At 37.6% G+C, this 23,217-nt stretch overlaps 1 protein-coding gene across 1 annotated transcript in view; it reads left to right on the forward strand.

Moving 5' to 3' along the window:
* EGFR (epidermal growth factor receptor) overlaps positions 1-23,217 on the forward strand; it is a 220,649-nt gene that overhangs the window by 157,771 nt on the left and 39,661 nt on the right. Inside the window, exons 9-14 of the mRNA XM_081342924.1 lie at positions 1,402-1,528; positions 1,617-1,690; positions 3,080-3,170; positions 4,012-4,211; positions 12,874-13,006; positions 19,579-19,681. Of these exons, the coding sequence (XP_081199050.1) occupies positions 1,402-1,528; positions 1,617-1,690; positions 3,080-3,170; positions 4,012-4,211; positions 12,874-13,006; positions 19,579-19,681 (728 nt within the window). The remainder of the gene's footprint in view (positions 1-1,401; positions 1,529-1,616; positions 1,691-3,079; positions 3,171-4,011; positions 4,212-12,873; positions 13,007-19,578; positions 19,682-23,217) is intronic.

The following is a 23,217-nucleotide window of genomic DNA, read 5'->3' on the forward strand; positions in this document are numbered from 1 at the left end:
CAAAGGTGCTTTTTCAGGAGGCAACTGGATTTTCTTGTTTTTCTTTGAAGACATTTTGCTTCTCATCCAAGAAGCTTCTTCAGCTCTGACTGGATGGTGGGGAATGGAAGGATTTATATTCCTTGCAGACAGCTGGTCATTTACATTCTTTTAGAGAGTTGTTGAGGCCACTTGGAGGTTTGTCTGTGTCTTCATTGACACCCGAGTAGTGCAAATGGGTATGTTATGCAGTGGTGCTTTCTGCTGTTTGTTTTCTGCCCTGTGTTCCTTCATTGTTGAACACAGACCCAGGCTGTTGGGGATGAGTCTGTGTTGTCTGCATCTCAAACTGAAGCAGAAATGGCACTTTTGGGACAACCATGACCTGGATGACTGAGAATCTCCATAGACATTTAGCTATGCACTTTGGCATGAACATCCTTTGAATGGTGCACGATTATGAATAGATTTCCAAGAAAAAAATGCAGATAACAGGAACCATTTGCACATCAGTTTTGAGATGCAGACAATACAGAGTCATCCCCAACAGCCTGCATCTGTCTTCAACAGTGAAAGGACACAGGCAGAAAACATACGACAGAAAGTACAGCTCCACAACACAGTCCTTTCAGCAGTTCCAAGAAGGGTCCACACCCTACTACTCAGGTGACACTGAGAATACAGACAAACTTCCAAGTGGCCTCAATGACTCTCTAAATGAATGCAAATGACCGGCTGTCTGATAGGAATATAAATTGTTCCATTCCCCACCATCCAGTCAGAGCTGAGGAAGCTTCTTGGATGAAAAGTGAAATGTCTTCAAAGAAAAAAAAACTTTCAGTTGCCTCTTGAAAAAGCACCTCTGGGATATGATAGTATACTAATACTACTAATAATGCTATGCTACACTAGGCTAGGCTAAGCTATACTATATGGATAAAATGCTATACTGTATGGATAAAATTGATTAATATTGTATCTTTAGCAAGAAAGACATGAAGAATTAGAAAACAAATATTTATTATGGATTTTAATTAAAAATATAAGACAATATATGGGTTTATGGTCTTGGGAATATTGTAAAGGAATTTTGTATCAAAATTTAGAATGAATTGAAAAATGTTTATGTTGTAAACTGTATATACATACATACACACACACACACACACACACACACATATATATGGTGATTTATTAGTTGTAAAGATTTGATCAATGAATTAAATAAAACATAATCAACAAGGAAGATATCCTATGATAACATTACTTTCTTACGAATGCTGTTTATCCCTATTTTTCTTGGTTCAAATCAAATTAATTGTGTGTCTTGTTGCTGCTTATATTTCTGTGTGATTCTAATCCTTAATTCAACATGAAATATTTTGAAAGCATTCCTAATGTTTTATTTTTCCTTTTTCTCAGTGTGCAGTGGAATTGGAACAGGTGAACTGAAAGGTGTTCTTGCAGTAAATGAATCCAATATTGATTATTTCAAGAACTGTACCACAATCAATGGGGATCTCACATTTCTGCATGCATCTTTTTTTGGGTAAGTTGCTGATTGGTCAAATATGGAACATAAAACATACTAAAATTCTATTACATCATTAGTCAAGTATTCAATTATTGTCTTATAGTGATGAATACACAAAAACACCTCCTTTGGATATAAGGAAACTGGATATTTTTCAAACTGTTAAAGAAATCACAGGTTAGTAAGATGTTTTAAATTTATTTATTTATATGAATTTAAATATAGTGGATGGTCTTTTAAACACTATTATTTCTATTCATTCATTTAATTTGAAGGCTGCCCAACTCTGCTGCAAATTTTAAGTAGTTTAAAATTTAATTAATTAATTTAGAGTGCCACAGCACTTTTCTTTTTAAAAAAAAAGAATAAAGCTGATCATGAAAATAAACCAAAAAAACCCAAAAAAAACACAACCATGCTAGGTTTAGGTTTGGGAGAATAATCAGGTCTTTAATCATTGTTGGAAAGTCAAAAGGATGGGAAAAGCATGGATTTTCAAGTGCAATAGAGTTAATCATTCCACAGACCAGGAGTCATCACTGAGAAGGCACAATTCCTCAGTCTTATGAAGATACTGCTTAATCAGCAGGACCCACCATAGCTGATCTCACTGTCAGGCAGAAACATGTGGAGAAGGCAGGCTCTCAAGTAATCTATGCTATGGGTAACATTACAGGGAATGATCAAGACCTTAAATTGCACCCAGAAGTCAACTAGCAGCCATTGTCTATCACAAAACAATGGGGCATATGTCTGTCCCATGACATTCCATCACTACTTTCACCACTGCATTCTAGACTAATTGTAGTTTCAGAGTGGTTTTCTCTGGAATAGTACAAATTCATTAGTCAAAATTCATGTATGTTCATGGTGGGAAATTTAGTTAAACTTGCTAGATTTAACTATTCTATTCAACTGTGCAAATCACACTCAAGTAAATACTCTTCTGAGGTAACATTTGAACATTTGAATATTAATGTATTTAGATGTTTTTGCATTTGAAATGTTCATTTGAAACATCTGTTTATTGTGGCTCATCTATTTCAGTGTCTGGCCAGTATACTTCTATAGCCAAGGTTCTTTGTGTGGTAGTCTTTTAACTTTAAGACTGATGAACAAGAAATATTCATGTTCTTGAAAGCTTAGGAAATTTATAGAAATAGAGTGAACATTTGTCCTTTAAAAAATGTTTACCATTTAAGATTCTTTCCAAAACATTAGGCTCCTATGATCATTCATTTTCTACATTTCTGAAAAGGTCTTATCTAGTAAAAGAAATAAGGATCAGAGTATTCTACAAAATAATCCAATTTCCAAGATGAGTTGCTAAGAGAACTGGTTTTTCTGTAGTGGCTTGGTCAGCTAAGTCCACAGTCCAGCCTTCACACTGTTTAGCTAATTTGGTTGCCTGCATGTAAACTGTTTATAAAGTAAGGTTTAAAATAACTCTGTGCTGAAGCTTCCTGAAATGTCATAATTCATTTTGATGTTCTTGTAAAAACTGGAGAAGAGAAAATACATTTTCTGTGTCAGAAATACTTTGTAAATGTTATTTATTTGTTTTAGGGTTTCTATTGATCCAGGTTTGGCCTGAAAATGTCACTGATTTGAGTAGCTTTGAAAATCTGGAAGTAATACGAGGTAGAACAAAACGGTTGTAAGTAGAACAGCATACCAAAAAACTGTGTAGTTGTGATATTTTAAAAAGACCAGATCATTGTTCTGTCATGGATCAGTTGCTAGTTTGCAGATGAATTGAAAGCACAGTAGAATGTATCAGCACTACTACCACTGTTCTTTTTTTAAAAAAAAGATGGTTTAAAATATTTAATTTATTCTTCCTTTTGGTTCTTCCATCAAAGTTGATGTTTAGAAGAGTGTCCATCAGATTCAGAATGTTAAAGGAATTTCCAAACAAAATAGATGCATAATCTATATTGGATTCTGTATACTAATTGTGTTGTTTCACTGACTGAAAATATCTTCAGAAATATTTCCACTTAACTTTATTTTAAATAAATGAAGAATTGAGGCTGTTTCTCTTAACTGATAGTAGACTGGATTTCAGAAATTGGAGGTGCCCCCTCCAAAAAAAAAAAGAAAAAAAAGAAATGTTTACTATGTGACCAGCTATTTTGCTTCTGTCTGAACTGGAGTTTGATGTGAAATTTGGAGAACTCCAGTGAAACAACTGCTTTCTGACTAGGCTTGAAAGTATACAATGTGATAATGATTTCTGGGTTATCATTACAGACTACGAAACAAGAAGGAATGGCTTAGAAGCTCTAAAAATACCAGGAGATCAAATTCTCTTCCAGTGATAAAAAAATTACCTCGGCTCTTACTATTACTTTTAACTTAACAGAGCTCAATTGAAACAGACCACATATTGTCATTAGACTTTCTGTTGTACCCTGCCCACTTACAGAATTACGTATCATTCTAAATCTAATAAATAATAAATTGTTTGATATATTTTCCTAATCTTTCTACCTTAGAGGTCAATATGCTCTTGCAATCATCAACCTGAATATCAAGTCTTTGGGATTACGATCTCTCAAGGAAATAAGTGATGGAGATGTAGCCATTTTGAAAAACAGCCACCTTTGCTATGGCAATACATTGGATTGGAATAAACTTTTTGTAACATCAAAACAGAAAATAAAAATAAGCAAAAATGGAAATGAAAGTGAATGTGGTAAGTGCATATGGTTCATGTAACTATGAATGGTATATATTTCTGAAAATCAGTTTATATTTTTAAATTAAATCACATCACATAGTTTCTCATATTAGTATATGCATTTATCTGTACAGTTGAGCTGTAAAAGCATTCTTCCTTCAAGGCCTCTGCTGGCCTTTAGAGCATGCATGCACCTGTGCAGAAGCCAGGTCTGCCAGCGTTCTCATATCACTTTGCCAACACCCTGACAGAGGTTTCTTCTATGAATCTGCACACATGCTGGTAAAACTGGGAAAGTACTCCAGAATACTTAGGTCAGGATTTTTGAAAGACACAGTCACTTTATTGTTTAAGCAGATAGGTTCAGAGCAGTGTTTTTCAAGCATGGCAATTATAAGATATGTGGACTTCAAATCTAGCAACATCTTAAAGTTGCTAAATGTGTGAAAGTTGCAAATTGTGAAAAAAAATGTCTCACTTAGCAAAAAAAAATTGGACTCAATTGTGGTCATAAGTTGAGGACATCCATGCTTTGGTTTGCCTGTTTCCAAGCTTTTGATGAATGACATCATTTGCACATCAGGCACTGTTAAGATCCCGGTTTCTGAAGATCTTAGCCTATATGGGGGGAAAAAAAGTTTTAAACTAATAAATTCTATTTGAGAAATTTCCTAAAGCAATTACATAATATCAAACCGCCATGCTTACTTTATTTCCTTGAATAACATCATGCAATAATGTTGCTATTTTAGAAAACTTTTGTTGCTATTTTATTGTCCTGTTTATTTATAAGATTTTACAAATTAATTTGATTTATTTTACTGCTTTGTTGGATTGCCTACCTTAAATCTTTATTTTATTATTTATTTATTAAACAAATTTATATTGCTGCCCAATTCACATATAGAAGACTCCAGGCAGTTTACAACATTTAGAAAAATTCATTGCATAATAAAAACCTATTAAAGAAAACCTCCACCCACCCACTCCCCTTGGCAGCAACAAAACAATCGAATCAGCCATATTTTAATCATATTTTAAATTGGGGGGGAAAATCTTGGAATATTTAAACAAGGATATTCAGTTTCAGAAGAGCATGGTCAAGTCCAGACTGCTTCACAAAATATTAAAATATGGTCAGTAAAAAGGTAAAGGAATCCCTGTGGATTTTACTCGGTGCCACCTATAGGGGTGGTGCTCATCTCCATTTCAAGGCCATTGGACCAGTGCCATCTGAAGACATTTCTGCAGTCGTGGTCAGCATGATGTCATAGAGCACAGTTACCTTCACATTGAAGTGGTACTTATTTATCTATTCACATTTGCATTATTTCAAACTGCTAGGTTGGCAGGAACTGGGGCGAAGATAGCAGTTACTCTATTGCTTGGCACTTGGGTCTCAAAGCTGGGCTGCCAGCTTTCCAGCTGACAAGGCTAGCGTCTTAACTGCTGAACCACTGAGCCAGCAAATATAGCCTTGGGTGTACTTAATTTTCTTGTTTCTGCTACACTAATAATAATAATAATAAGTTGGAAGGGACCTTGGAGGTCATCTAGTCCAACCCCCTGCTCAGGCAGGAATCCCTATACCATTTCAGACAAATGGCTGGCCAGTCTCTTCTTAAAAACCTCCAGTGTTGGAGCATTCACCACTTCTGGAGGCAGGTTGTTCCACTGGTTAATTGTTCTAACTGTCAGGAACTTTCTCCTTAGTTCTAGGTTGCTTCTCTCCTTGACTAGTTTCCATCCGTTGCTTCTTCTACTGCTTTCAGGTGCTTTGGAGAATAGCTTGACTCCCTCTTCTTTGTGGCAGCCCCTGAGATATTGGAACACTGCTATCATGTCACCCCTCACCCTTCTCTTCGTTAAACTACACATACCCAATTCCAGCAACCGTTCCTTATATGTTTTAGCCTCCAGTCCCCCAATCATCTTTGTTGCTCTTCTCTGTACCCTTTCTAGAGTCTCAACATCTTTTTTACATCATGGTGACCAAACCTGGATGCAGTATTCCAGGTGTGGCCTTACCAAGGCATTGTAAAGTGGTATTAGTACTTCACGTGATCTTGATTCTATCCCTCTCTTAATGCAGCCTAGCACTGTGTTGGCTTTTTTGGCAGCTGCAGCACACTGCTGGCTCATATTTAAGTGATTGTCCACTAGGACTCCGAGATCTCTCTCACAGTTACTACTATTGAGCAAGGTACCACCTATACTATACCTGTGCATTTGCTTTTTCCTGCCTAAATGTAGAACCTTACTTTTTTCACCATTGAATTTCATTTTGTTAGATAGTGCCCAGTGTTCGAGTCTGTCCAGATCCTCCTGTATCTTAAGCCTATCTTCTGGAGTATTGGCTATTCCTCCCAGCTTGGTGTCGTCTGCAAATTTGATGAGTTCCCCATCTATCCCCTCATCCAAATCATTGATGAAGATGTTGAAGAGCACTGGGCCCAGAACAGAGCCCTGGGGCACCCCACTATACACTTCCTTCCATGTAGATGCAGTTCCGTTGAGGACCACATGCTGAGTTCGGCCTGTCAGCCAGCTACGAATCCATCTGGTGATGATGCTATCTAACCCACAGTTTTCTATCTTATCAAGTAGTAGGTTGTGATCTACTTTATCAAATGCTTTACTGAAGTCCAAGTAAATTATATCTACAGCATTCCTCTGGTCCACTAGTTTTGTCACTTGGTCAAAGAATGCAATAAGATTTGTCTGGCATGATCGGTTTTTGACAAACCCATGTTGGCTTTTAGTGATAACTTTATTTGCATCAAGGTGTTCACTGATTTATTGTTTGATTATCTTTTCCAGAATCTTCCCAGGTATTGAGGTCAGGCTGATAGGTCTGTAGTTTCCTGGATCTATTTTTTTCCCTTTTTTAAATATGGGAACTACATCAGCTCTCTTCCAGTCCTCTGGTAGTTCCCCAGTGCTTCAGGATCTTTGAAAAATATAGTTCAGTGGTTCTGAGATCACATCTGCCAGTTCCTTGAGAACCTTGGAGTGTAATCCATCTGGTCCTGGTGATTTGAACTCGTCTAGGCTGGACAGGTGCTCACTTACCATTTTCTTGCCTATCTTAACTTGCATTTCTATTCTGTTTTTTAGGCACTGGTTTTGGTAGGTTGGACTGTTTTTTCCGTTTGTGTAAAGACAGATGCAAAAAAACGAGTTAAATAGTTCTGCTTTCTCCCTGTTGCTTGTCACCTTCTTGCCACTTTCCCCCACTAATGGACCAATCATTTCTTTAACTTTTTTCTTGTTTCTTATATGTTGAAAGAAGCTTTTTTTGTTATTTTTTACTTTGGTCGCAAGCCTTAGTTCATTTTGAGCCTTAGCTTCCCTCACTTCATCTTTGCAGGCACGGGCTGTTTGCTGATATTCTGCCTTAGTTATGTGCCCCTCTTTCCACTTCTTATACTTGTCCTTTTTATCTTTCAGTTTATCAGAGAGTTCTTTATGCAGCCATGCTGGTTTCTTTTGAGAGTTGTTATTTTTCTTCTTTGTTGGTATTGTGCTAGACTTTATTATCTCACTTTTCAAAATTTCCCAAGCTTCTTGAGTTGTTTTCCCCTTTAGGATTCTCATCCATGGAATTCTTCCCAAGGTCTCTCTAAGTTTATTGAAATTAGCTCTTTTAAAGTCCAAGACTCTAGTTTGGCTGTATTCTATTGCTTGTGCTTCCATAATGTTGAATTCCAATATTGCATGATCACTTCCCCCCAAGGTTCCTGTGGCTTTGACACTTTCTATCATTTCATCTCTGTTAGTGAGAATTAAATCCAATATGGCTAATCCCCTAGTTCCCTTCTCTACTTTTTGGGAGAGAAAGTTGTCTGCTAGGTTTGTCAGGAATCTGTTAGATCTTCCACTTGGTGCAGAATTTGTCTCCCAGTTGATATCAGGGTAATTAAAGTCCCCCATTACTATTGTGATGTGCTTCCTACATACCTTAGTTAACTGACTAGCAAAAGGTTCATCTATTTCCTCTGCTTGGTTGGGCAATATCATTTTTTCCCCTTTTATATTGACCCCCAATGCATTCAAGTTTACAGTTTTCATCATTGTTGTGCTCTATTTTTGTAGAGATAAAGTTATTTCTTATATAGAGAGCAACTCCACCTCCTCTTTTGTTTAGTCTGTTTCTTTTAAATAATTTAAATCCCTCTAGCTGTGTATTCCATTTGTGGGTTTTGTCTCATCATGTTTCCGTAATGGCAACAATATCATATCTGCCCTCATTTACCTGAATTTCTAGTTCACCCTGCTTACTGTTCATACCCTGCGCATTGGTGTATAGACATTTGAGTCCTTTATGACTGACCCTGTGTTTACTTGCTAGATAACTTGTGTGGTGCCTGAGTTCCCCTATTTTCTTAGATTGCCAGGGACAGTGATGTTCTGTATCAATTAACTCACTGTCCCCATTGTTTAGTTTAAATATTCCTCCATAAAAGCTGTGAATTTATTGCCAAGTAACTCAGTCCCTTTATTGGATGGATGCAGACCATCTCTTTTGTACATTTTTTCATTGGACCAGCTACAGACATTGTGACTAATATAACCAAAGCCTTCTCCTTTATACCACTTCTTTAGCCACATATTAAATTCTGCTATACACTGGCCTTTTCCATTTTGCTCCTTATACACTGGTAAGACCTCTGAAAAAGTGAACCTACAGCCTATTCTGCTGAGTTCCTGCCCCAAGCTCTGGAAATCATTCTGCACAGAGAGTACATTGTTTTGGGACAGATCGTTAGTGCCAAGATGTACAATAGCATCCACATCACAGTCTTTGCTGGCATTGCTGACTATTTTGAAAATACACTTCTTGTCCCTACTGGCAGTAGCACCTGGAAGACACCTGACCTCTTTTGAAACCTCTGTATCCTTTCCTAAATTTACATCCCTTATAATTGAATCAGCAACCAGAAGGTGGCTTCTCTTTTTGGGTACCTTTCTTTTCTTGCATGACTGATGTGTAATACCTGATTTGCATTTCTCCCTGTCAAAAACAAGTCCATCTTGGACCACGGTCCCCTGCTTATTTGAGTTATCATCACAATTACCTTGACCTGTTTCCTTAATGTCCCTGTTAAGGTCAGCAAGGGCACTGTATCTTTTATGCAGGGACACAGCTAAAGCTTTGGGTTTATGGTTCACAGCTCTCACCCTGCCAGATCCCACGGTTGTCCACACTGCCCTTCTCCTGCAGGATCTTTGCGGTAGAGGGGGCTGATAGCATGGAGGCTCAATAGAGTAGGAGGGCTGAACTGAACACCTGATTTCTGCCTGAAGAGCACAGATTACAGACCCTAGATGAATAATCTGTCCTTGTAGACTAGTGATTTGTGTACAGATAGGACAGTTTCCCAGTTTGAAAAGAGTGCTGCAAAAGACAGCTGCAAAACAAGTGTTGCACTGAACTAAGCCAGAGATGCTGAGATGAAAGGAATCTCAGATGCACTTGCCCTGAATGTACCACCACTATTTTTGATTTTGTTATATGATTCACGTGCCGTTAGGCGCGCGGGCTGCTGCTGTGCTCCTCCACTCACCTTCTCCTTAACTCACAGTATTGTAGCTTTTCCCAGCAGCCTCTGGCAGTTTAAAAGCAAAGAGGGTCCAATCAGCAAGGACTTAGCTACTGTGCTCCTCCACCCACCTTCTCCTTAACTCACAGTATTGTAGCTTTGCTTAACTCTTCATTCCTTCATTTTTAAGGGAGTCCTCTTTCCTTAATTATTGTAGCTTTTCCCAGCATCCTCTGGCAGTTTAAAAGCAAATAGGGTCCAATCAGCAAGGACTTAGCTACTGTGCTCCTCCATACACCTTCTCCTTAACTCACAGTATTGTAGCTTTGTTTAACTCTTCATTCCTTCATTTTTAAGGGAGTCCTCTTTCCTTAATTATTTCCTGCTATTCTTATGAGCAATTAGCTATGTATAAGTGTAAATAATACAAATGTTGGTTTGTATTCTAGCTCCCAAATGTTCCTATATTTTATCCAGCAAAACAGTTATTTACTGGCAAATCCTATTGGCCTGTCTGTTCAGCTTTATTGTTATCAAATTATTTCTGAGCAATATAATAGCTTGAAAATTACGCTTAACTTGCCAAATGCCTCCCAACCACATTTAACCCACCATTCAATTTCTTTTTTTCTTTTTTTTTTGGTATCACATTCCACTGAGATCCATTAGCCAAGGTATTGATAGTGGTCTACCACATCTAGTTCTTCTCCAGATATAAAAAAATTATGTGTGCAGCTCTTGTATGTGTCTTAGTACCTCTCCTGGGTTTTGTGAGAACACTTGGTTTCCACTTTAAGGTCATTAAGGCAAATTGTCACTATTGTTTTTTAATATATTAATTATAGTAAGTTTATGTAAGCAGTGTCTACATCTTGGTTGAGCAATACATTGATTATTGCTTGCTGGAATACTAAGTCAAACGCCTTTTCATAGTCAATGAAAGCCATGCACAAAGGCATGGTGCACTTGTTCTGTCTTTCAATGACTTGTTGAACAACCTGAATGTGATCCATTGTGCTGTAACCATTTCTGAACCTACCTGCTCTTTTAGCTGTGCATCAATTAATGTTCTCAATATTCTTTTTGCTATTGTCTTGATGAAAACTAAAAATATGACTGAAAGAAGGCTTATTGGATGATAGTTCTTTAAATCATCTTGGGCCCCTTTCTTGTGTATAAGAATCACTTCAGAATTTTTCCATGCATGGGGTATTTTTTCTTCTCTGAGGCATCTCAAGTATAGTTTTGCTAGTAACTTGTGTAAACTGTCACCACCACCTTTTAGCATTTCAACTGCAACACAGTCATCTCATTTTTCATTGATTTTATGGCATTTAATACTTCTTCTATTAGGATATGTGGTGGCATTTCTTCTTTCATGGTTGTTGTTACTTTTGAGTGATCTTGATCTTTATATAACTCTGCATAGAATTTTCCAATTATTTCTAACATTTCCTGTCTCATTCTACACACAGAGCATTCTTCATGTTTTAATGCAAAAACCTTCTTTCTTGTATTTATAAACTTGCATTTTATTTAATTTTATTTTAATTTTATTTTAATTCCATTTATATCCCGCCCTTCTCCGAAGACTCAGGGCGGCTTACAAGCTTAGCAGTAGCCTTCATTCTATGTATATGCCTGCTTATTAGGGCTTTCACACACACCCCCAAGTGGCATTATTACAAAGTCAGCTTATTGCCCCCAACAATCTGGGTCCTCATTTTACCTACCTTGGAAGGATGGAAGGCTGAGTCAACCTTGAGCCTGGTGGGATGCGAACCTGCACTAATTGCAGGCAGCTGGTGTTACTTAAGGAGGCATTAGCCCACTGCTCCACCAAGGCTCTATTTTGCTCTATTAATCCCTTTGTTTTCTTCAATTACCTTTCTCACAAGCTTCATGTTAGATTGACACATTTCTTCTTGGATACATTTTCTTATGGTCTTGCAAAGTTTAACATACACCAGTTTATTAATGAAACTTCCAGTATTCTTCATTGCCTGTTGTTTTTCATTAAATCAATAGTTTCATCAGAGATTTTTGACTGTACAAAGTGTTTTTCCAACAGTGCTATAGATATAGTAGATTTACAGACATTTTTGGCTATTTGTTCATTTTGGTCTGTAATGTTCATCTTTTCCAAATCTTGCAATAAAATGAAGTGATTTGATAAATTAATCTCAAAACCCTACTCTTCTCTAACAACTTATTGCTTTTTATTTTTATTTTTTGTGATGTCTTTATTATTTTCATACACTCTTTTCAACAGTCACAGAAGATGGACAAAATAGCATTTCCTCTATCTTTTCTCTAGTTTCACTAAGCAGCTATTTGCATTAGGTTTGCTAAACCATGTTTAGTTTTACTTCTGATAAATATCAACTCCATCAGATTAGCAAATTAATTATTACCTAACTATGGCAGGGAAGTAGAGACTAAAAAGCAATAGCAATAGCAATAGCACTTATACTTATATACCACTCCGTGATGTTTTACAGCATTCTCTGAATAGTTTACATTACAAAGTCAGCATATTGCCTCTAATAATCTGGATCCTCATTTTACCAACCTCAGAAGAATGGAAGGTTTAGTCAACCTTGAGTCCATCAGAAGCAAACTCCTGTCTGTGGGCAGAGTTAGTCTGCAACACTGCATTCTAAGCACTGCACTGTCATATCTCGAAAAACAATATTTGTAGAGTTAAACATTTATGAGATACTGAACTTTCTACATGTACCTCACAGAATAGGCTATGATGCAAGGATGATTGATCAGTAGTCTTATTGTATTTGTGCTGGGAATTGACTGGGTTTTGAGTGGACAAACACCTCTCATCCTTCTGAGATTGGTAAAATGAGGACTCAGATTGTTAGGAGTAATATGCAAATAATACTGACATTGTAAACTGCCTAGGAGTTGCTATAATGCACTGTGAGGTGGTATATAAGCCTAGATGCTATGACTAGGCTAATGCTATTACCACTCTTCCCTACATGGGTGGTTTTTCTGGATTTTGATAACTGCTTGGATTTTAACAGATGAGAAACAGTAATTGTTTAAATAAATATAAACTATGCCATGCACATTTCTCCTTCCTGATATATGGATAAACACTTGGTTCTATCTTTCAGTTGCTACAGGACAAGTTTGTCACCCCTTCTGCTCAAACATAGGCTGCTGGGGCCCGGGACCCTTCCAGTGCTTTTCTTGCCGTTATTTTATCCGCCAACAGGAATGTGTAAAACATTGTAACATTTATCAAGGGTAAGAGTACATATATCTCATGTAATGAAGAAGTGAAATCCTTTCAATTCTACAATAATGCTTGCACAAACCTATGTGCTTAGTAAGATTTTGAAATCTTAAGTACTTTTCCTAAATAAAACATCTCATTAAATTCAAATTAAATTTCATCTCAGTAAACATGATTAGGTTTGCATGACAAACTCATTTTGGATCATAATATAAAATTGATTGGGATCCTTTTTACATTATCATATACAGGTGAAACTCAAAAAAATAGAATATCGTGCAAAAGTTCATTTATTTCAGTAATGCAACTTAAAAGGGGAAACTAATATATGAGATAGACTCATTACATGCAAAGCAAGATAGTTCAAGCCGTGATTTGTCATAATGGTGATGATTATGGCTTACAGCTCATGAAAACCCCAAATCCACAATCTCAGTAAATTAGAATATTGTGAAAAGGTGCAATATTCTAGGCTCAAAGTGTCCCAGCTAATTAAGCCATAACACCTGCAAAGGGTTCCTGAGCCTTTAAATGGTATCTCAGTCTGGTTCAGTAGGAATCACAATCATGGGGAAGACTGCTGACCTGACAGTTGTGCAGAAAACCATCATTCACACCCTCCATAAGGAGGGAAAGCCTCAAAAGGTAATTGCAAAAGAAGTTGGATGTTCCCAAAGTGCTGTATCAAAGCACATTAATAGAAAGTTATGTGGAAGGGAAAAGTGTGGAAGAAAAAGGTGCACAAGCAGCAGGGATGACCGCAGCCTGGAGAGGATTGTCAGGAAAAGGCCATTCAAAAGTGTTGGGGACTTTCACAAGGAGTGGACTGAGGCTGGAGTCAGTGCATCAAGAGCCACCACATACAAATGGATCCTGGACATGGGCTTCAAATGTCGTATTCCTCTTGTCAAGCCGCTCCTGAACAACAAACAACGTCAGAAGCATCTTACCTGGGCTAAAGAAAAACAGACCTGGTCTGTTGCTCAGTGGTCCAAAGTTCTCTTTTCTGATGAGAGCAACTTTTGCATCTCATTTGGAAACCAAGGACCCAGAGTCTGGAGGAAGAATGGAGAGGCACACACTGCAAGATGCTTGAAGTCCAGTGTGAAGTTTCCACAGTCTGTGTTGATTTGGGGAGCCATGTCATCTGCTGGTGTTGGTCCACTGTGCATCATTAAGTCCAGGGTCAATGCAGCCGTCTACCAGGAGACTTTGGAGCACTTCATGCTTCCTTCCACAGATGAGCTTTATGGAGATGCTGACTTCATTTTCCAGCAGGACTTGGCACCTGCCCACACCGCCAAAAGCACCAAAACCTGGTTCAATGACCGTGGGATTACTGTGCTTGATTGGCCAGCAAACTCGCCTGACCTGAACCCCATAGAGAATCTATGGGGCATTGCCAAGAGAAAGATGAGAGACATGAGACCAAACAATGCAGAAGAGCTGAAGGCCGCTATTGAAGCATCCTGGTCTTCCATAAAACCTCAGCAGTGCCACAGGCTGATAGCTTCCATGCCACACCACATTGAGGCAGTAATTGCTGCAAAAGGGCCCCAAACCAAGTACTGAGTACATATGCATGCTTATACTTTTCAGAGGTCCGATATTGTTCTATTGTTCTACACTCCTTGTTTTATTGATTGCATGTAATATTCTAATTTTCTGAGATTGTGGATTTGGGGTTTTCATGAGCTGTACGCCATAATCACAATTATGACAAATCACAGCTTGAACTATCTTGCTCTGCATGTAATGAGTCTATCTCATATATTAGTTTCCCCTTTTAAGTTGCATTACTGAAATAAATGAACTTTTCCACGATATTCTAATTTTTCAAGTTTCACCTGTATTTTCTTTAACAATGGCCATCAAGGTGTTCTAAGATGGCGACGCCTGGAATGGCTGCGGCTGCATTGCCTCTTGAAGGCAAATAGTTTTGGGAGGGATAGTAAGGGCTATAGGCCACATGATCAGGAAGATTTTAATGTGTTTGAGCAACATGGTGGAACTAAGGTAACATACGACATACGACCCACAATCTTTGCTGGCATGGCGAGTTTCTAGTTGTTTTGGAACTGCTGGTGAGACCGTTAAAAGTCGTTGGCGTTGTTTGAATTTGTTCTACCAGCAGCAAGATCTGACTGCTGGCCTAGTGATGGATTGTATTGAAAATCAGGGCTGTTTCCAGAGGAGGCAGAGGAGGAGAGGACCTGGAGCTTATGGAGCGAAGGAACTGGATGAGGCTGTCGGTAGGCCCAGAGGAAGAGAGAGAGGCTTTTGGAGGAGTTGGTGGCGGCGGCAGTGTGCTCCAGGGGAGAAAAGAAGCAAGGCCTCTTTAAGGAAAAGGTGGAAGAGTCAGGATCAGAAAAAGGAAAGAAGGCAAGGTTGTCAGAATACAAGCTAACTTCAGGGCTAATCCACAGGGAGCCCCATTTCCATCTGTCCTGTTTGCCATCGTTCACTCCCTAGAGACTAAAATGGACAATGTGAAATTTGAGCGGGCCCCGAACAAGGAGTATATATCGGAGGTGGTGACCCTTTGAGAGCTGTAAGCAACAAAATTTCATTTTGATGTATGCCGATTGGTGTACATTCAAAGTGACAATAAAGTTATCATTATCATTAAGAAGACATTCTACAAAATATAGTGCAATCTAAGATCTCCTTTGTATGATCTAGCACTAGAGACCTCTGAATAACATTCTTCAATTTCAGAAGGAACTTATATTGTTGGTGTTATCCAACCCCCCCCCCCAAAAAGCCACTAGCCCAGTTGTGCAGATCTTTAATTTCAACAAATTATAGTCATTCAAGCTAATAACTATGATAAAGATTCTAAAAATGAACTACTGTAATGTCAAGCACGCAGTGCTAAAATATTTAACATAATTAGTTGCTATAAAAAAATTTTTCCTGCTGCTATGGGCTTCCAAGGTTAAGTAATCAATTTAGGAAAAACAGAATGAATGCACAGTATGAAACTTTTTAAAGGACTTTATTTAAAGGCAGGTGTTATCTTTCACAAAAAAAATTCCTACATATATTGTGTTGACCTAAATATCAAATTTTGCATCAACTTACAGGTACGGTGTAACCAGCAATAAATAATAAGGTTTATAGCTATTTAAGCCATCTAAGTTTTCATGTTTTCACCATTCACTAAATGGTTTCAGAGTTGAGATAGATTTAGCTGTTAACTTATTTTTCATATTTATTTAGGCCACTGCCACTGCATGAAACCTAATTTATCCAAAAAAATTATGTAAGCCAAAGTGGTTTTAACATAACAGTGTTATATATATATATATATATATATATATATATATATATATATATATATATATATATATATATATATATATATATATATAAAATAAATAAATAAATAAATATATGTATATATGTATATATGTATATGTATATATGTGTGTATGTATATATGTCTGTATGTGTATATGTGTGTATGTGTGTATGTGTGTATATGTGTATATATGTATATGTGTATATGTGTATATATGTATATATGTATATATGTATATGTATATGTATATATACATATATATGTATGTATGTATATATATGTATGTATGTATGTATATGTATATGTATGTGTATGTGTATGTGTATGTATATGTATATGTATATATATGTATATGTATATATACATATATATATGTATGTATGTATATATATATATATGGATCTTTGGTCATTCAGGTTTTTTCCCACGTAGAACTGAAGGTGTAAGAGCAACATTTCGACGGAATCCCATCCGTCATCCTCAGGCTGGTGGCTTCAGCTTCCTTCTTCTGGGAGAAGCATGTGGTAGTGGCTGTTTGTTCCTCTTTTTTAAACTGCCAGAGGGGGGGTGTTCTGTGGGTGGAGGTGTGCTCTGATTGGGTGGGGGATTAGGTGTGTTCTGATTGGGTGGGAGTGTGTTTTGGATGGTGGGTGTGTTCTGATTGGGTGGGGGTGTGTTTTGAGTGGATGGGCTGGTCTCAGCTGCCAGCCTTAGACCTGAGCTGGTGAGTTGTGCTGCTTTTGTTCGGCTTCATGTTTGTGGTGGTGCCATGTTTTTATAGTGGGTGTCAGTTTGCTTATTGTGTGGTTTGGAGGGGTTTAAAGTGGCTGATGTTGCAGCTGTAGTTAGGTTTCTGTTTTGTGGTTGTGCGTCGTTATCATTGTGGGTTCGGATTTGCTTTTTGAATGGTTGTGTGGTGGTGATGTCATTTGATGTTATCATGAGTTTGGGTCTGGTATCATTCTTGGTGGTTGGGACTCGTCTGTCAATCAAGGCGGGTTTCCAAATGGCTGGTAGGCAAGAGGTATCATCTCGTTTGTTCATGCTGTGGGGGCGTTTTTCTATCTCAATGGCTTCTCTGATTATTCTGTTGTTAAAATGTTCAATTTTGGCGATAGTTTTGGTTTTTTTAAAATCAATTTCATGTCCCGTGGCTTCAAAGTGTTGGACCAGGGATGAAGTTTGTTCTCCCTTTCTGAGTGAGTTTTTCTGCTCTTCAATGCGTGCACTTATTCTTGTGTTGGTCTGTCCGATGTATGTGGTGGGGCAGGTGGTGCATGGGATTTCGTATACTCCTTGGTTTTCTAACCCAATTATGTCTTTGGGGTTTCTTAGGATGGTGGATATTTTTCTGTCTGTGTAGAATGCTGTTTTGATGTTGTGTTTTTGGAGGATCTTCCTGATTCTGTCTGTGGTCCCTTTTAAGTATGGGAGGAGGGCTTTGCCATTTTCTTGTTCTCTGTCTTGGGTTTTTGTGGGTGTCTCTCTTCGGATTAAGTTGGTAATCATGTTTCTTTGGAATCCATTGGCTGTTAGTACATTAGTGAGAGTGTGTAGTTCGGTTTTTAGGTGTTGTTCGTCAGTTAGGTGTTTTGTTCTGGAGATGAGTGTCTTGGCTACGGAGTTGATCTGTGCTGGGTGGTGGTGTGAGAGTGCGTTCAGATAGCGGTTTGTGTGCATTTTTTTATGGTAGATAGTGTGTCCTAGGGAGCCGTTGGATTTCTTGTAGACTAAGACATCAAGGAAGGGAAGTTGATTGTTAGCTTCTGTTTCCATGGTGAATTGTATTTTGGGGTGTATGCTATTGAGGTGTGTGAGGAAGTCATCCAGTTTTTCTTTGCCGTGTGGCCAGATTATGAAGGTGTCATCCACGTATCTGAGCCAGAGTTTGGGTTTGTGGTTGGATTTTTCTAGAGCGAGGGTTTCAAAGTGTTCCATGTAGAGGTTTGCGATGACAGGTGAAAGGGGTGATCCCATGGATGCTCCTTCCATTTGTTTGTATCTTTGTCCATTGTAGATGAAGTATGTGTTAGATAGGCAGTGGTTGGTCAGATCTAGGATGTGTTTTGGGGGGTTGTATTTATTTAGGATAGCTGTCAAGGCTTCTTTGATTGGCACTTGGGTGAAGAGGGATATATATATATATATTTCTGGCACCTTTTTCTTTTACAAAAAAAGCACTGTATATATATATATATATATATATATATATATATATATATATATATATATGTGTGTGTGTGTGTGTGTGTGTGTGTGTGTGTGTGTGTATGTATATGTATGAATGTATGTGTATACATATACATATATACATATATACATACATATACATATACATATACATATACATATACATATACATATACATATATATATATATATATATTGAGCTCAATCACTCCTTGAACTCATGTGTTGTCTGTTTGTCAAAACCCTTGATATAAATTATACCATACCATCAGAATTCTCTGTGAATAAACTGATTTCATATTAGTCATTATTCACAGGATTATCTAAATGAACCATAAAGTGTACAGCAACATCCAGTGAACATAGTCAAATATCTATGGGTATTTCTAATATTGCAAACTTACCTGGAAGTACATCTCTCTGATATGTCCCTACAATGAATAACATTTTTAATAATATTCCTTCTTTTTAATAGTTATGACATGGTCATAATTTCTTGCCTGCCTAAATTTGACTAATATGCTTTTTTAGTGCTGACATATTGGAAGAAGATATATTTTTCTTTTGGAAGATATGGATTGTCAATGTGATAAACCTCGTCAGGATGATTATGTGCTTTAAATTGTCCCTCCATGGTGCTTCTGCTGCTTATAATTATGTTCTAATGAGATTATTAACAGTTAATAGAGATACCCTATTCTGAGAATTCACTTAAACGCAGAAGAAATATGAAACAAGGAAAGAAATCTCAGATATCTATAATATTTAAGGAACTCAATTAACTATCTAAATATTTTAATGTAGTTTGTAATGATGTAATTTATCATGCAAAAACTCTGTCCTTACTTAAAGACAAGTAATAGCTTATGGTAAAAAAGTTAAGAAAGGAGTAATTATAATGGAAGGAACTCAGAAAAAGCAAAACAAGGATCCAACATTGGTTTAATTTATATATGTTGCTGTTGCTTTTAAATTTTGCTTGTGTTTTAAGTAAAGATTTTGGAAATTTCTTTAGTAAAAATATCTTTAAAAGTATGAGACATACATATATAAATAAATGACATATTTCTTTTTACATATCCCTTTTAGAATGCCTCGAGAATATGAACAAAATTCTGAGTGCTTTCAGTGCCATTCAGAATGCCTTGTGCAAAATTCAACTGAACCAATATATTTAACCTGCACAGGACCTGTAAGTGCACATTCTTTGGCAGTTTTATTTCTTAAGAGTATTTGGGTGTGTTATATTGTTGTCCCATGCAGATATCAGTGTGCTCACATATAAACAGATTAGCGTTCAAGGGATACATATAATTTTACTGTAGGGACCTAAAGATATCCAATTCTAAACTGTTTTCTCAACCTAGATGAGAATTTATTTGCCCACATGGCTTCCTTATTCAGTTCACCAAAACTATAATAGGCAGAATAGGGCAGGCTTAGAACATACTTAACTTTTGTAGCTATAATATCAAATATTAGTTATCAATAGTATTTTTATCATTTTTAAAATATTTCAGTTGTAATGGCTTTAAGCCTGGGATTTAAATTGTGCTGCTGTATCTTAAAATATTGCATTAAATTACAATTCTTGTGTTATCCCAATTGTTACACAATGTGAATAACATGATAAAAATGCCAGAAAACCAACAAGACAGGTTTCAAGAGAAATAGGAACAGTAATCACCAACTAAGAAAGGTTCTAATAATAACAAGAACTGATCTCAAAAATCTAAGCAGGATTGGAACTGATTAAATGGGGGAACCACAGGACAATCTCAGCTGACTTGACTGGGAACTAAAATAAAACATTGATAGATGTCTGAATGAGGTCACTGAATTCAGTTAGTAGCTGAATTCAATTAACATGAGATTTTGTCATGGCGATCACAAAAAAGAAGGAAGTTTGGTTAATACAGGCTAGAGCAGAGAAATTATTCTGGATACTGCATGCAAAATTGCTGAAAAATATTTTGAAGAGCTTTACAACCAATGATTCCTCTGCTCATTTGGTTTCAGCCAAGTATCATGCTTGTTGCAAAGTGCATGGAATTTGTACAGTTTCTTTGATGAGAAGCTAAACGTCTTCAAAGAAATACAAGAAAGTCCAGCTGCCTCGTGAAAAAGCATCTTTGGGATAACTATGACCTAAGAATCTCCATAGACAAATTTGTACACAGGCTGCATTCTGAAATGAAATAGAGTAAACTCAGATTCTCGTGATGCAAGGGAGTCACCTATTGGGGAAGGGTATTTTTCCCAGTAGTTTTCCTCTGGTAACATTGGAAAAAATTAAGAAGGAAGTTGGTAAAAAAGGTAACATCCGCTGAAAATGTTACCTAGCCGGATAATGTTACCTAGCCTGATAATAAAACGTTCAGAAATCAACCCAAAAGCTCAGATAACAAACTTTCAACCTCATCCTACACCTGAGCTACAGATATTTGCCACTATTTCAAACTTAAATGGGCATGCAATGCTCAGACTTGCCTGCCATTGGGAGACTTTTGCTACAAGATGATTGTCGATTTGAAAACAGCTACACCTCCTCCACAAATGCCTCTGCAAACAACTGCCAAAAGCATTTGCCACCGACCACCGAACAACCACCCACAAGCATGGAAACTAGCCTTCCAAAACAGACGCAAAATACTTCGATTCATGATCACTGATGCCCACAACTGCCTGGAAAAATGGCAATGCATCACTGATGAAAAGTATTTTGAAGAGCTTTACAACCAACGATTCCTCTGCTCATTTGGTTTCAGCCAAGTATCATGCTTGTTGCAAAGTGCACGGAATTTGTACAGTTTCTTGGATGAGAAGTGAAACATCTTCAAAGAAATACAAGAAAGTCCAGCTGCCTCGTGAAAAAGCATCTTTGGTATAACTATGACCTGAGAATCTCCATAGACAAATTTGTACACAGGCTGCATTCTGAAATGAAAAAGAGTAAGCTTCACTGATGAACAAAAAACCATATGCCTCAAGTCCATTGGGCAAGACCTGACAGATGTTTTAGAATGCACAATCCACAGGAATGCCAACAAAAGAAAAACCCAACAATGCAGCTCATTACAGGAGAAACTCAATACGATCACCCCAAAACCATAAGAAAACAACTCAGAACTATAGATCAGAAATCTATCAGACAATGAGAAAACGTCCTCACACATGGCCTCAATTTCAACCACAACCTCATTGAGTTCCTAGCCAATCTCAAATCCATTCTAAAAACAAGCCACCTGGACCAAGAAACACAAGAAGACATCAGGCAAAGAATCATCCCCAACATACAGTGAAATAGACACAACAAAATAGTCAGCCAAAAGGAGAAGAGAGCACTAAGGAAACTGAACCAAGATGAAATCATTGTCATTCTATCAGCAGACAAAGGCAGACTGACTATGGTCATGGACAAAACTGACTACATCAGCAAAGTTGAAAACTATTTAAACCAAGGGTCCCCAACCCCCGGTCTGTCAACCAGTACCATGCCTGCAACTGGTCTGCACAAACAAGCAAAGCCCCAACTGTGGGATGCAGGCAGCACACAAAACCACACACTCTCCAGTCCACAGAAAAACCTCTCTCCACAGAACCAGTCCCTGATGCCTAAAAGGTTGGGGACTTCTGATTTAAATGACACCGACACCTATCAAATAATCCACAATGATCTGACAAAACAGCTAGAGAACAAAATAAAAGACACCCTAAGGAAAATGGAAAAAGAGAAACAGCTAACACCACTAGAGAGAAAGCACATACAACCACAAGATTTCTCAACACCCAGATTCTATGGACTCCCCAAAATACACAAGAATGTCACTGCACTCTTCATCTTGATTAACATTAACCTGGCTAAACAAATCATATATCACCTATTCACCAAACACCACACCCTCAAAGATGACTCCGCCACAGAATACTCCATGTCCATAGAAACCATCATGAAACTTCTGGATCTATGCCTCAACACATACTTCAAGTTCAATGGGAAAATCTACAAGCAAGTACAACGTACTCTGATGGGATCACCCATATCCAGATGCAATCATGCAACGACTCAAATTCATAACCCTACCTACCATCCAACCAAAATTTTCAAGATGCTATGTTGACGACACCTTCATCATCCTCAATTAATCCTACCATACACAAAAGGGGTGTTGGAAATGACAACCAAATTGAAAAAACACACTATTTACTTAATAACATATTTCCCGGGATCAAATTCACACTCAAAGAGGAAACAGTCAAAAAACTCATTTTTGACCAGAAGACTAGACAATGGAAAAACCCACTCACACAGATCAAATTCTCAACTTTGCAAGCAACCACCCCACTGCACACAAAACAAGTGCATCTCTTCAGAAGGGCCAGGACACACTATGGCACCACAGCACTAAGAAAAGCAGAAGAGAATTGGCAGCTAGAGGTCTTTCTCCACAATGGCTATCTGAAAAACTTTGTATTCTCACACACACAACCCAAACCACTACACACCACACAGCCAACCGCAATGCAAAAATTAACGTTACCATACACAAAAGGGGTTTTGGAAATGACAGCCAAAATTCTCCAGCCTCAAGGAATAACAATACCATAGCCCACAAATCCACAGCCACACTCCACCAGAAATTATCCAGAATCAAAGACAAGATACAGAAGGACGAAAGAAACAATGTAATTTACAAAAGCAACTGTAGCAATTGCAAACAATTTTAT

This window comes from Vipera berus, assembly GCF_964194415.1.
Source record: "Vipera berus genome assembly, chromosome: Z".
Taxonomy (NCBI): Eukaryota; Metazoa; Chordata; class Lepidosauria; order Squamata; family Viperidae; genus Vipera; species Vipera berus.